At 44.3% G+C, this 14,503-nt stretch overlaps 1 protein-coding gene across 3 annotated transcripts in view; it reads right to left on the bottom strand.

The window, feature by feature from the left end:
* Positions 1-8,374, bottom strand: part of LOC119276006 (cyclin-T1-5-like) — an 11,281-nt gene extending 2,907 nt beyond the window's left edge. Inside the window, exons 1-5 of one of the 3 annotated variants that reach the window (XM_037556951.1) lie at positions 7,793-8,374; positions 7,616-7,697; positions 4,953-5,087; positions 4,648-4,826; positions 2,981-4,425 (exon numbers count right to left, since the gene is read on the bottom strand). In XM_037556951.1, coding sequence (XP_037412848.1) covers positions 4,380-4,425; positions 4,648-4,826; positions 4,953-5,087; positions 7,616-7,697; positions 7,793-8,289 — 939 coding nt within the window. In that variant the 5' untranslated portion in view covers positions 8,290-8,374 and the 3' untranslated portion in view covers positions 2,981-4,379. Of the gene's footprint in view, positions 1-2,980; positions 4,426-4,647; positions 4,827-4,952; positions 5,088-7,615; positions 7,698-7,792 lie in introns of those variants that run through there. The other 2 variants (XM_037556950.1, XM_037556952.1) reach the window with 2 other exon arrangements.
* Between the last annotated feature and the right edge of the window lie 6,129 nt (positions 8,375-14,503).

The following is a 14,503-nucleotide window of genomic DNA, read 5'->3' as shown; positions in this document are numbered from 1 at the left end:
GGGCAGAAGGCGAAGGATACCGGCTTCAAGCTGTGGTGCACGAAGACAGCTGTAAACAAAAATGGCGTAGACATCTTGATCAACAAGAGCCTCAAGTATGGAGTGGTAAACGTCAAGAGACGTGAGGACCGGATTATCCTAGTCAAGCTGGTAGTTGGGGACTTAGTTCTCAATGTTATCAGCGCGTATGCCCCGCAAATAGGCCACAATGAGAACACCAAGAGAGATTCTAGGAAGGCCTAGAGGACATGGTTAGGAGTGTACCGATTGGCGAGAAGTTCTTCATAGGAGGAGACCTCAATGGCCACGTGGGTACAGCTAATACAGGTTTTGAAGGGGTGCATGGGGGCTTTGGCTATGGCATCAGGAATCAAGAAGGAGAAGATGTATTAAGCTTTGCTCTAGCCTGCAACATGATCGTAGCTAACACCCTCTTTAAAGAGGGAATCACATCTGGTGACTTTTAGTAGTGGTCAGCACTAGCCAGATTGATTTCATCCTCTCGAGAAGAGAAGATAGGCGTGCGTGCCTAGATTGTAAGGTGATACCTAGAGAGAGTGTTGTCCCTCGGCATAAGCTGGTGGTTGCTGACTTCCGCTTTCGGACTCGTGTCCAGCGGTATAAGCATGCCAAAGTCGCTAGAACGAAGTGGTGGAAGCTCAAGGGGGAGGTAGCTCAGGAGTTCAAGGAGATGGTCATTAAGGAGGGCCCTTGGGAGGAAGGAGGGGATGCAGACAATGTGTGGTTGAAGATGGCAACCTGCATTCGTAAGGTGGCCTTGGAGGAGTTTGGAGTGTCCAGGGGAAGGAGAAGCGACGCTAGGACACCTGGTGGTAGGAGTGCAGACAACATAGAGAAGTACAAGATGACGAAGAAAGCTGCAAAGAAAGCTGTCAGTGAAGCAAGGGGTCAGGCGTATGAGGACCTCTACCAACGGTTAGGCACGAAGGAAGGCGAAAGGGACATCTATAAGATGGCCAAGATCCATGAGAGGAAGGCGAGGGATATTGGCAAGTCAAATGCATCAAGGACGGAGCAAACCAACTCCTGGTGAAGGACGAGGAGATTAAGCATAAATGGCGGGAGTACTTCAACAAGTTGTTCAATGGGGAGAATGAGAGTTCTACCATTGAACTAGACGACTCCTTTGATGAGACCAACATGTGTTTTGTGCGGTGAATCCAGGAGTCTGAGGTCAAGGAGGCTTTAAAAAGGATGAAAGGAAGCAAGGCGATGGGTCCTGATGGTATCCCCATTGAGGTGTGGAAAGGCCTCGGGACAAAGTGATAGTATGGCTAACCAAGCTTTTCAACCTCACTTTTCGGCAAACAAGATGCCAAAAGAATGGAGATGGAGTATATTAGTACCAATCTTCAAGAACAAGGGGGATGTTCAGAGTTGTACTAATTACCGTGGAATAAGCTAATGAGCCATACAGTGAAGCTATAGGAGAGTCATTGAGCTTTGCTTAAGAAGAACGACAAGCGTGACCAAAATTCAGTTTGGTTTCATGCCTGGGAGGTTGACCATGGAAGCCATTTTCTTGGTACGACAACTTATGGAGAGATACAGGGAGCAAAAGAAGGACTTGCATATGGTGTTCATTGACTTGGAGAAGGCTTATGATAAGATACCGCCAAATGTTATGTGGTGGGCCTTGGAAAAACACAAAGTCCCAGCAAAGAACACTACCCTCATCCCTCATCAAGGACATGCACGATAATGTTGTGAAAAGTGTCCGAACAAGTGATGTCGACACTGATGACTTCTCGATTAAGATAGGACTGCATCAGGGGTTAGCTTTGTGCCCTTATCTTTTTGCCTTGGTGATGGATGAGGTCACAAGGGATATACAAGGAGATACTCATGGTGTATGCTCTTTGCAGATGGTGTGGTGCTAGTTGATGATAGTCAGGCGGGGGTCAATAGGAAGTTAAGAGAAACCTTGGAATCGAAAGGTTTTAGGCTTAGTAGAACTAAAATCGAGTACATGAGGTGTGGTTTCAGTACTACTAGGCGCTAGGAGGAGGTTAGCCTGGATGGACGGGTGGTGCCTCATAAGGACACCTTTCGATATTTGGGGTCAATGCTGCAAAAGGATGGAGGTATTGATGAAGATGTGAATCATCGCATCAAAGCCGGATGGATGAAGTGGCGTCAAGCTTCTGGCATTCTCTGTGACGAGAGTGCCACAAAAGCTAAAAGGCAAGTTCTACAGGATGGCGGTTAGACCCGTAGTGTTGTATGGCGCTGAGTGTTGGACAAGTTCAACAGTTAGGTGTGGCGGAGATGCGCATGTTAAGGTGGATGTGTGGCCACACGAGGAAGGATCGAGTCCGGAATGGTGATATATGAGATAGAGTTGGGGTAGCACCAATTGAAGAGAAGCTTGTCCAACATCGTCTGAGATGGTTTGGGCATATTCAACGCAGGCCTCCAGAAGCTCCAGTGCATAGCGGAGGGCTAAAGCGCGCGGGTAATGTCAAGAGAGGTCGGGGTAGACCGAATTTGACATGGGACGAGTCCGTAAAGAGAGATTCGAAGGACTGGAGTATCACCAAAGAACTAGCTATGGATAGGGGTGCGTGGAAGCTTGCTATCCATGTGCCAGAACCATGCGTTGGTCGCGAGATCTGATGGGTTTCACTTCTAGCCTACCCCAACTTGTTTGGGACTAAGGGCTTCATTGTTGTTGTATTGGAAGTGCAACTTAACAATTTATATGTTTGGACAATAATATGTTAAAGGATTCAGAATGGAGACATAGTTTGAGTAAATTTGTCCCAATAAATTCTTTCAGAATAACGTACTTTTAAGGTAGTAGAGATATATTAGTATATTACCATAGAAAATAGTTTCGGAAGTTCCATCCCAAAGCCCATGAAATATCAAGCGATAAAAGAGAGCGACTTGAGGAAGTATAACAATTTACAAAGGCTATCAAATGGGCTAGCACAATAAAACTGTATTCAGGACAGCAAAATAGAACTAGTCCTATGCAAATATGGTTTAACAAACTTAAGTTTGCACCATGATACCAGTATCATAGCATTCTTGTGGATACAAAATTGCATGTTCACAACACCTGACATGCTAACAGTAGCATAGCATTCTTGTGGAAACAAAATTATATGTTCACAGCACCTGACATGCTTCTTCAGCACTGTGTTCACAACTGTATAGTGGATTGGAATTCCAAGTCTTGAGATGGTGTTCTCACACTTTCCACACTTTTGCAATGGCATACATGTCATTCACATACTTAGAAAGTAAAGACTTGGGGCTTCTATCTAGCATAGCATGGGGTCGATCTCGCCATACGAAGGTACCACTAACAACTTCCTCTACAGAGCTTTTAGGGATTTAGAATTAATGCAAACCATAGTCTCAATGCAAATTTACAAAGAGTGGACGATTTTTCAAACAAGGAATTTACTCATGCTCACATATGTCACATAGATTTCATGTCCACAGAACAGTGTGGCTATATGCCATATTTACCCAATGCCAGGGGAATTTGAACCGATGCTTCTGGAAGTCCCACATAACTACATTATCTACCTCCAAGAAGGTTATCTTCTTTTTGAAACATGAAAATATTTATCCTTGAAGATTGTTATTCTATACAATTGCTTGAATATGGCAGACCACTGCAATAGTTATGCAAACAATTTATACTATCATTGCAATAGCATACACCTTCATGCACAGAATGGATAATTGCTTTTGGATAGTTTTAGAAAGGTTGCATATACATAGAATCAACAATCTACATCAAACTGAGCTCCTATTTGTCGTTGAAGTATAGGAAAAGAGAAAATTAAGATAAACATATACAGTTGCTGGATGAATCTTTATAAAGTTTTGGGAACTTCAACTAACAACAATTACATCAAGTTGACATTGCAACACAGCAAACTATGACAGATAGTCCATATAGTCTTTTGTGTTAGTTGTGCATGCCATCCTTTGATCCTAATTGTCTGGCAGATAGGGAGAGTACAAGAAATGATTAACACTTGGAAATGTTAGATCTCACTTTATAAAAAAATCACACTGAAATGTCTAATCATTTCAGTGATACAATTTGAACAAGTGTTGCACTGGCACCATTCAGATCAAGTTATTGTGCTTTGGTAGAAGATCAACTGACTAATACACATTGCTCCCAGATGAGGTTAGTTCGTAGTGAAATGTAGATTAGTTGACTAATACACATTGGCAGAAGATCAGTTGTATCTTCATTCCAGTCTTGCTACCTAATAGGTCCACAAAGCAATGGCTGACTAGCATTTACCTTCATAACAACCTCCATTTAACCTCTCATATGTTCAGCTGTTCTTTTGTTTTCTGTCCATTTGCCAGATTGTAATAGGTATTCATGATTGTACCGCTATAACCCGCATATGACATGCACAGAGCATCCTACCAGTTTAAAAAGACAACATCTAAAGCACCCAGCCTGGTCCAACATTAATAAAAGCCAAAATCCAACCAGTACACATGGTAATTAGACAATGTTTGCAACCACAATAATATGAATGGTGTACAATATACATTGAACTTTGTTAATAATTAGAATTGAATAAATGAATGATGTCAGCAAATAAAGATCAATTAATGTGTTCAGCGATGTGAAATACTTACCCTTCATTAATCAGACTCAAGGCAACGTTAAATAGAACGGAATGTGAAAGTCCTAGTCTGCTCAAAGCGGATGAAAGTGAAGTATATGGATGGGCCACTTCAAGTTCAAAATCAAGCGTTGTCAGTATCATCTGCTCCGCCTGTATTACACTTTCTCGGTACAGTTCAAACCAGTTTTGCTGCAGAAAAAGAAATACCAACCATTGATTCACTAGCACATAGCAGATAAGAACACTGAAATTAACATGGGCAAACTAAACGTAGTTGTACTGTACACTGAGAAAGTATCTGTTGATTCTACTTACACCACGCGACATGTAAGGAAGGAGGTTGAATTCTTGGTTTTCAGAAACTTCACAAGAAGCCCTAAGAATAGTATTCAAAAGGCATGTTGTTTCCTCTGTCTTTGATGCCAGAAACAATGCCGCAGTCGCAACCAACTTGCAAATTCAAAGAAGATAATATTATGATATCGAATTTCTCATATCCGCTTATGGAGAGGATAAAATCACAACAAATATCGCTTCTTAGATAACTGTCTCATTCAAGTGAATAGCTTAGATTCTAGACAAGAGATGGGCTTTGACCAGTCAACAAACTAAGCAATGCAAAGGCGGGCCAGGTTAAAGAAATAGACACATAAATGATCATAACAAGGGCAACACTCTCCGCCAGTTGACCGGCACCGGCACGGGGCGCTGATTGGTCGCTCGATCGTGATTCATCTCTCTCGCCCGCTCAGGCCAATGGCGGAGAAAAAAAATCCCCACGTGACGCGCATATCTCTGGCCTCCCATCCATGTGTTTCTAGCTCAACATCCTCGTTCATTGAAGGCACATAGGTGTCCCCGATAGTCATCGCCACAGTCGTCGTAGATGCCGTCGAGACTCGTTGCAGCACCCGTCAACCCGGACATAGCACCACCAGCCACCAGTTGCAGCCCTGCTCACCGCTCACCGGAGACCCCAGCACGGTACGCACAAGTGCCAGGCAGTTGAAGCTCTGCCGCCAATGGTTCCAGCACGCGGTCACCACGGTCGCGGCATTGGTCGCCTCGCAGTACCGCGAGCTAGTCGCAACTCGGCGCACGCCCTTTGCAGCATCTCCGCGCGTAGTTCCTACCATGGCCGGCCACCGTTGCATCGTCACGCCATCGTCCACTCGTCACAGGCCATTTGCACATATCGCACGTTGTTCCTAGCATCCCCGCGCATCATTCCCAACATCACATTTGCAGTATCCTTCACAGCTCGTCGGCGTCTTGCAGCAGCGGGCATCTTTGTTGCAAGCGCTCGCCTCTGCTGGTTGCAGCTCCACCGGCCGCGGTTTGCAGCACCCCTCCCAGCACATCGCCTCCTGGTCGCCCCAAGCAGCACCCGGCGCCGTCGGTTCGTAGCCCACCGACTGCAGCATTGTCGTGACGCCTTGCAATGGCGGTATTGGCGCTCGCCGCATCTCCGGCACCGCCGCCTACTGGATCGAAGCCGTCGCCGCCACCGCCTGGAATCAACCAGCGACCGCTACCCCTAGCACCAGCAACCTCTCCTCCCGACGGCAGGTAACCCCAACTACCCAAACCCAACAGCCTCTCCTCAACCTCATCTCTTTTATTCTGATTTTCTTCAATTGAGCTGCTGGCTGCTGTGTGCTTCTGTTTGCTACAGTGCTACCCATGTTGTGCTGCCCTTTGAATGCTTGTGTTGCTTGTTGTTAGGTAGCAATAGCATGGCATCTGGGAGCGCCACAACCGGTACCGGTAACCAATCGTCCGTGGGTAAGAGTGAAGGGCAGCCAGGTCCTGGTGCTGTACATCCCAAGCATTCTGTGTAGTCTTCTTCAGTCTCTAATACTAGACCAGCGTTTGATGTGTTTTGCAAGATGGAACTTGCAATGACATGGGACTATGGGAGGATCAATCAAGCACTTGATAAAGGAGACACCAAATGGGGCAGTATTATGATATCTTTCTCATTATTATTTTTGTCTTAACTCTATGGAGGTGTTTGGTTCGACGTTTTTTGCCCGTTATCTGATTACACCGGTATCTCATAACGTTAATTGTGTTTGGAAGGGACATCACGTAATCAGATCCCGTGTAAACAGATCCCACCGCTGTTTAAGGTCGATTCCGCCCACCCCCCAGCGTAAATGCATTACGTTTCCTTTTGTCCCCTGATCCCTTCATACCTCGCTCTGCCTCCGCCTCCTCCCATCCCCTTCCGCCGCCACTCGCGTGCACAGATCAAGCCGACGTCAACGGCGACGGCACCGGCGCCGACGGCGGAAGCGCTGGTTCACCGCTGGCAGTGCGAGGAGGCCGGCCGGAAGCTGGTGCTGGACTGCGCCGGGCAGGGCATGTCATTCGTGGAAGCTGACGGAGACATCGCCGACGACAAGCTTGACGACGTGAGGTGCTTGCTGCATCAGCGATGTCCGCCGGCGTGGCGCAGTATGACGGGGAGAGCACTTCTGGTGCCCGTGCCATAGGTGCAGCCCGTCTCGGCCAAGGAGATACGTTTTCTTGAAAGGAATTGATTGACGTTACAGGCGGCAACCAAACAAGTTTTTGTTTTCTTCGATTACGTTAACAGTACCAGCGTCATTTCATTACGTTTACGTTTACGTTACCTCTGACGAACCAAACACCTCCTAAATTATATGGCATTATGATCATTAGTCAACATGGCAAAGATGTGTTTATTTTTCTTATTATATAGGTGGTAAAGCTACTATCTCAATCTGCATATTAGAGGAGTGGCGTTGGTTGGTATAGGGACTGAAAAGAAGAACTTATTATACAATATAGCAGGTCCTTCCAGTGATAAACGAACATCCAAATCAATCTCATCGAAATATGCTTGCAAAACGATTTTATATTATTGGGACGGAGGGAGTAGTTTTTAACTCATAAGTTGCAATAGCATTACTGACAAGATTCCTGCAAAAGAAGAGGTGAAGGCAACTAACAAATCTGTCGTTGCAGGCATGGGATCTGTGGAAAAAGAACCGATGGCAATACACCACTGCCGTCGCAACAGTCGTCTGCGGCCTATGTCAAAAACAAACACAAGCACTACTATCAGTAATCATGGAGACAAATCACCAAACAAAACCAACAAACCGCAGAGCCAGCAGCGAGTTTACAGCCCAAGGCGGAAGCCGAGGCAGCGCAGGTAGGCGCAGTAGGACGCGCGCAACCTTGCCTCCAAAGCGGAGTCGATGCCGTCCTTCCACGAAGGTGACCTTCGCTCGATCTCCTCTCGCGACAGCAACGCCCTGGCGTCACCATCCTCGGGATGTCTCGTCGGCAACAGGCGTGGCACGGCCGCGACCGACGGATCACACCGGGGCTCTGGCGCGCGGCGAGCCCGCTTCGGCGGAGGTGGGCCCGGGGCCCGCTGAGAGGGGGCCAGAAAGATAGGTTCCTGGAGGTGGGAGAGAGCGAGCGGATCGTGGCGGGGGTGGTAGGGGACAGTGTTGGCATGGGGACATGGCTGGGGGTACGATTGGGAATGGGTGCGGTACGCGTCGTCATGGTCACGGCCGCGGCGGCGGGGGCGGTGGGGAGGAGGGGGGTCGTGGCTATAGGGGTGAGGTCGGTGCCTGACCAGGTCGGGGTGGAAAGGCTGAGAGAAGGACATTGCGGCGGCGGCGGCGACGGTGCGGGTGGGAATCGGATCAGGTCAGGGAACCCAAGAAGGATGAAGACTTGCGTTCTATCAGGCTAGCCATGAACCGTAGGATGAGAAGTATGATGGCTACAAATCTTGCAGTTGTACAGCCCCACGGCGTGGTGCCGGCGCGTGGCCAAATTCAGTATTTTACTCTTTTATTTATGAAAGTTAAGCAGAATTTGACCTTACTTTCAAAAAAGGATTTGGGCCTTTTTCTACTGTCATCCACTCCTGCGGTAGCATCCTACCGCCAGTCACCCAGGCGGTAGGGTAACGGCAGACGGTTAACGGCCGTCAATGCCGCTGACATGAAAAAGGGACCTACCGCCTAGGACCCTAATGCGTCGTCCTACCATCAAGGGCCCTGGAGTGGATAAGTGGTTGGGGTGCTTGGGTGGGCCCCCCACCCACTCATTCAACCCCAATCTCCTTCCCCTCTCTCACCCATCCAAGCACCCACTCGGTCCACTCTTCATTGTTTGAGATTTGTCCGGTGGATCCGGAGCATTTTCATCACTCAAGGTACCTTTCTCACCCCCTCTCCTCTTTTGGTTGGTTGGAATCATATATTTTGGTTGCATTTCTCACATATTTGCAAACCCTAGGTCTTGCTTTTGTTGTGGTGAAATCAAGGTATATGATGCATTTTAGGTTTATGTTTGTGCTTGACTATGTATTGTGTGCTTAGTATTGTTGGGGGTAGCAAGATCCAGGGGTAGGGTTAGTGGTTTTGTTAGGGCTATGGTTAGGGTTGAGGTTATGACATCATTTATGTTGGGAAATATAGTAGAAAATAAAAAAAATCGTCCTACGATCACACAGGAACAATATGAAGATGCATAACGGGTTGTGATCAACGATCCTTATCGACTCCGGGAGTGCAGCGGAAGTAGATGAGTCTGTGTAAATCGTATTTGGAGTCCCTCGAATGTCGATGATGATCCCATGAACCGCCCTCGAACGATCCCTCGAAAAGAAGACCGAAAGCACGGCTTATTTACTTGGTTGCAAGCGTACGGTCTTCACGATTCGGCAGCGCTTCACCGTCTAGAGCTAATCGTCATCGGAGAATTAGAGGGAGGAGATTAGAACCACATTAGGCTTCTATTATGAGGATTAGAGGTGACTAGGGCAAGCTCTAATTATTCAACTAGGACCAACTATGATGAGGACATCAATGCCATTGTTACCCCCACGACCCCTACTGCTATACATACTGGACCAATTACTAGAGCTCGGGCACGCCAATTAAGTTATCAGGTACTTTCGTTTCTTGGTAATGATTCTAATGTTCATGAGAATATGATGCTGCCTAAATTGGATACATTTGTTTTGCTTACAAATGAAGGGCCTAGCTTGGAGAACGATGAACATTGGAGCAATAACAAGCATGGAGATGATGGTATGCGCAAGGGGAACAAGAATGGAGTTTCAAGTAATGATTTCAGGACTATGCAACCACTGTAATGAGTGCTTGAAGGCTTGGAGAAAATATACAAGATGCCGCTTCACAAATTTCGTCCAAAGGCTATTAGGTGTTGCGTCACCTTATTATTGGGTCAGGCCCATGTAATTTCACTACTACGGGAAAGCCTAGCGGTAGCGGTGGTTTTAGGTATAGCAGTAGCGCGGGGTGGCGCGCTACTGATACGACGCTACAGCTAAAGTGTATCAGTAGCATGTGTTTGCCTGCGCTACTGCTATACCTGCTTAGCAGTAGTGCTTCTGGTAGAGAGCGCAGCGCGCCGCTCTACCCGCGCTACTTCTATTATTACGGTTTTTTTGTTTTATGTCGTATTCATATGCCATTATACAAGTTTTCATACAGTGGCAATTTAGGGATTGTTTTTACATCAGAATGAGTTATTATGTCATTGGGTGAAAGAACCGTGGATGCACTTGAAACTAATCCACGATTCTTTCACCCAATGACATAATAACTCATCATCATCATCATAATAATAATAATAATAATAATAATAATAATAATAATATCATTAACAACTTATCTTCATAATACATAATTGTCATGTAACAACTCCTCGTCATCATAATTTTCGTCCATGAGACATCATATAACAACTTGGTCACTAGTTATAATAACAACTCATCATCATCATCATCATCATCATCATAGTACTCATAATCACTCCTCCTCCTCCTTAGCATCACCATCAACTCTAACACATTGTAGCACATAATAAAAACTTCTCATCATCATCATAGTCATATATAATCAACACTAACTAATTGTTCTTAATACCTAGGACCTACTCTTGCTGCTCTCTCTCAGGTAAAATAGCATAAAACATGTGTAGCACTCCTGCTTCATCATATTGAAGAATGCAGATGAACCTGTCTCCTAATTATGGGATGCGCTTCTGATTGCTGCCCCCTAGTACTTCTCTGTTGCGATCCTTCATAATTTTGCTCCAGTCTTTGACTATTAAATGTTGCTCGCTTCGAGAAATGATGAATGCACTCATGTGCAATGCATGATATCTTGGCCATAAGCTAACCATCGTCATGTGAACTTTAGACTCGATCCAACGAGGCACAACACTTATCGAGAGTCCTTGTTGAAGAACATCGTAGTAACATACTTAGCAATGAAGTTTAGCTTAAAAATAATGTATGCAAAAGATGCATTGAGGACAAATAGTAAAAATATTACCATCCTTCCTAAATAGATGTGACTGTAGTTCAATACGCACACTAGTGGTCGCACGTTTTGAGTACTAATATCTCAAAGTCCAGGAAAATAACCTTTTTTGATAGTATCAAGATCCTCAAGCCATGAAACATAATGACTTATCTCCTCGCAGTTTAGTTCAGCCCCGTGACAGTTGTAGGTGTTGTCTACCAAGCGCCAGACATGTTTGCTTGAATGGAAACAAGTTGTCAATAGAAATTAGTTGCCAGCTATTTTTAAATAAACAATATAAATTACTTAATAAATATGGTTGAGAAACTCAGATAATGGTAGAACTGAAGGCGTCTGCACATCGACCCAGATGTCGATATTACCTTCAATTTCATCTTCCGGACGAATATTGATAGAGGCAAAGGTGTCCCATCTTTCGATGAGATAGTGGCTATCGTTTTGGGTGGAGTAGACTTCGACGATCCGACTACGAACGTGCGAGGACGTCGTGCCTTAGCAATCGCTAAACCAACTCCGAGAGGTTATTGACCACGCCGGAGCACGATCAACTTGACCACGAGAGTCTATTTCCTACAAGCAAACGAAGAACAAGCAAGAAACTTAGATTGCAATCTGGATATTGCGAATATAAGAGGAAAGCTTTATTGATGAACGTGGGATTCTGTGGCGTCTTTGTCTGGTCGTTGAACACAAACGAAGTACATGAAGTTGCAGCTATGGCGAACTTTAATCTAAACAAAACTCAGAGTCTAAATGACGCCCTAAGGGTTGTATATATGGAGGAAGAGGGGGGAATTTCGTGGCCCTTGGGGAAGGGGTCCGAAACCAACCCTATCTCTTGTTTCCCCACACATACGGACTCTAAAAACAACCTATACTCTACTATTTCGAAATTACATGGGCCTGGCCCAATAATAAGGCGACTCGGCACCTATAATAGCCTTTAGACGAAATTTAGGAAGTGACATCTTGTATTTTCGTCCAAGCCTTCATACACTCATTATGGTGGCTTCAAAGTTCTGAAATCATCACTTGAAACTCCAGTCTTGTTTCCCTTGCGCATGCCATCATCTCCATGCTTGATCTTGCTCAAGTGATCACCCCTCTTATCCACGCTAGGCCATTCGTTTGTAAGCAAAATAAATGTATCCAATTTAGGCAGCATCATATTCTCATGAACATTTGAATCATTACCAAGAAACGGAAGTACCTGATAATTTAATTGGCGTGCGTGAGCTCTAGTAATTGGTCTAGTATATGTAGCAGTAGGGGTTGTGGTGTAACAATGGTATTGATGTCCTCATCATCCTCCCCTTCTTGAAATGAAGTCGTCCTCAATGGAAGCTCATCTACCTCACCAAAATAAGGCTTCAACTCTGCAATGTTAAGAGTGGGACTAACCCCAAATTTTGCAGGCGACTCAAGTTTATATGCATTATCGTTTATTTTCTCTAACACCTTAAAAGGACCACCAGCACGTGGCATTAGCTTTGATTTGTGCAAAACATAAAATCTATCCTTACGCAAATGTAACCAAACAAGATCTACAGGTGCAAGCACAACATGTTCTCTACCCTTATCTCCAGCAAGTTTCTATTTAGCATTCATACGCTCAACGTTTCCTTAGTTAACTCATGCATTTTTAAAATCAATTTAGCATGTTGTTTAGCATCAAAATTAATCTTCTCCGAAGATGGAAGAGGCAACAAATCAATAGGTGCACGAGGTAGGAAACCATACACAATTTCAAAAGGGCGCATCTTAGTAGTAGAATGCAATGAACAATTATAAGCAAATTCAATATGAGGCAAGCATTATTCCCACATTTTCTTATTATTCTTCAAAACAACGCTAAGCATAGTACACAATGTTCTATTTACTACTTTAGTTTGTCCATCAGTTTGGGGGTGACAAGTAGTATGAAAAAGCAGCTTAGTCCCCAACTTAGCCCATTAACATCTCCAAAAGTGGCTAAGAAATTTAGTATCACGATCTGAAACAATAGTATTTGGCACACCATGCAAGCGAATTACTTCACGATAAAACAAATCAGCAACATTAACAACATCATCGCTTTTATGACATGGTATAAAGTGTGCCATTTTCGAGAATCTATCCACGACAACAAATATGCTATCCCTCCCCTTCTTTGTTCGAGGTAAACCTAAAACAAAGTCCATATATATATCCTCCCAAGGAACACTAGGTACAGGGAAAGGCATATATAAACCATGAGGAGTGAGTCTTGACTTAGCTTTTTGACATGTAGTGCAGCGAGCAACAAAACGCTCAACATCCGTCTCATCTTTGGCCAAAAGAAATGTGTAGCAAGTACGCCCTCCGTCTTCTTCACGCCAAAGTGTCCCATTAATCCTCCTCCATGCGCCTCCTGCAACAACAAAAGACGAACGGAGCTAGCTGGAATGCATAGCTTGTTAGCATGGAACACAAATCCATCATTAACAACGAACTTGTTCCATGTTCTTCCTTCTTTACAATTCTGCAATACATCTTTAAAATCAGCATCATGCACATATTGATCTTTGATGGTCTCCAAACCAAATATTTTGAAGTCAAGTTGTGAAAGCATAGTATAGCGACGAGACAATGCATCAGCAATAACATTTTCTTTACCCTTCTTGTGTTTAATGGCATAAGGGAAAGTCTCAATGAATTAAACCCATTTAGCATGTCTACGATTCAGTTTAGCTTGACTTCTAATATGTTTCAAAGTTTCATGATCAGAATGTATAACAAATTCTTTGGCCCATAAATAATGTTGCCATGTTTCTAAAGTTCGAACAAGAGCATATAATTCTTTATCATAAGTAGAATAATACAGACTAAGGCCACTCAATTTTTCAGAAAAGTATGCAACAGGTTTGCCATCTTGTAATAACACACCTCCTAATCCAATTTCACTAGCATCACATTCAAGCTCAAAAGTCTTATTGAAATCAGGAAGTTGGAGTAAAGGAGCATGTGTCAACTTATCATTCAATACCGTGAAAGCTTCTTCCTATGCAGTACCCCCAAAAAAGGCACATCCTTCTTTGTAAACTCATCGTGAGGTGCAGAAATGGTGCTAAAATCCCTCACAAAACGCCTATAGAAACCAGCGAGTCCAAGAAAACTCCTTACTTGTGTGACCGTTTTGGGCTGCGGCCAACTCTCAATAGCTTCAATCTTGGCTTTATCAACTTCAATTCCCTGTGGAGTAACAACATAGCCAAGAAAAGACACTCGGTCAGTGGAAAAGGTGCACTTCCCAAGGTTACCAAACAAACGTGCATCACGTAGAGCAATAAAAACAACACGTAAATGTTCCAAATGTTCTTCCAAAGATTTGTTATAAATCATTATATTATCAAAATAGACTACCACAAATCGTCCAATGAAAGCACGTAAAACTTCGTTCATTAATCTCATGAAAGTACTAGGTGCATTAATTAACCCAAAAGGCATGACTAACCACTCATATAAACCAAACTTAGTTTTAAATGTTGTTTTCCATTC

The sequence above is a fragment of the Triticum dicoccoides genome, chromosome 3B (assembly GCF_002162155.2).
Source record: "Triticum dicoccoides isolate Atlit2015 ecotype Zavitan chromosome 3B, WEW_v2.0, whole genome shotgun sequence".
Taxonomy (NCBI): domain Eukaryota; kingdom Viridiplantae; phylum Streptophyta; class Magnoliopsida; order Poales; family Poaceae; genus Triticum; species Triticum dicoccoides.
Note: the sequence above shows the minus strand (reverse complement) of the source record. Positions and strands in the feature narration are given on the sequence as shown.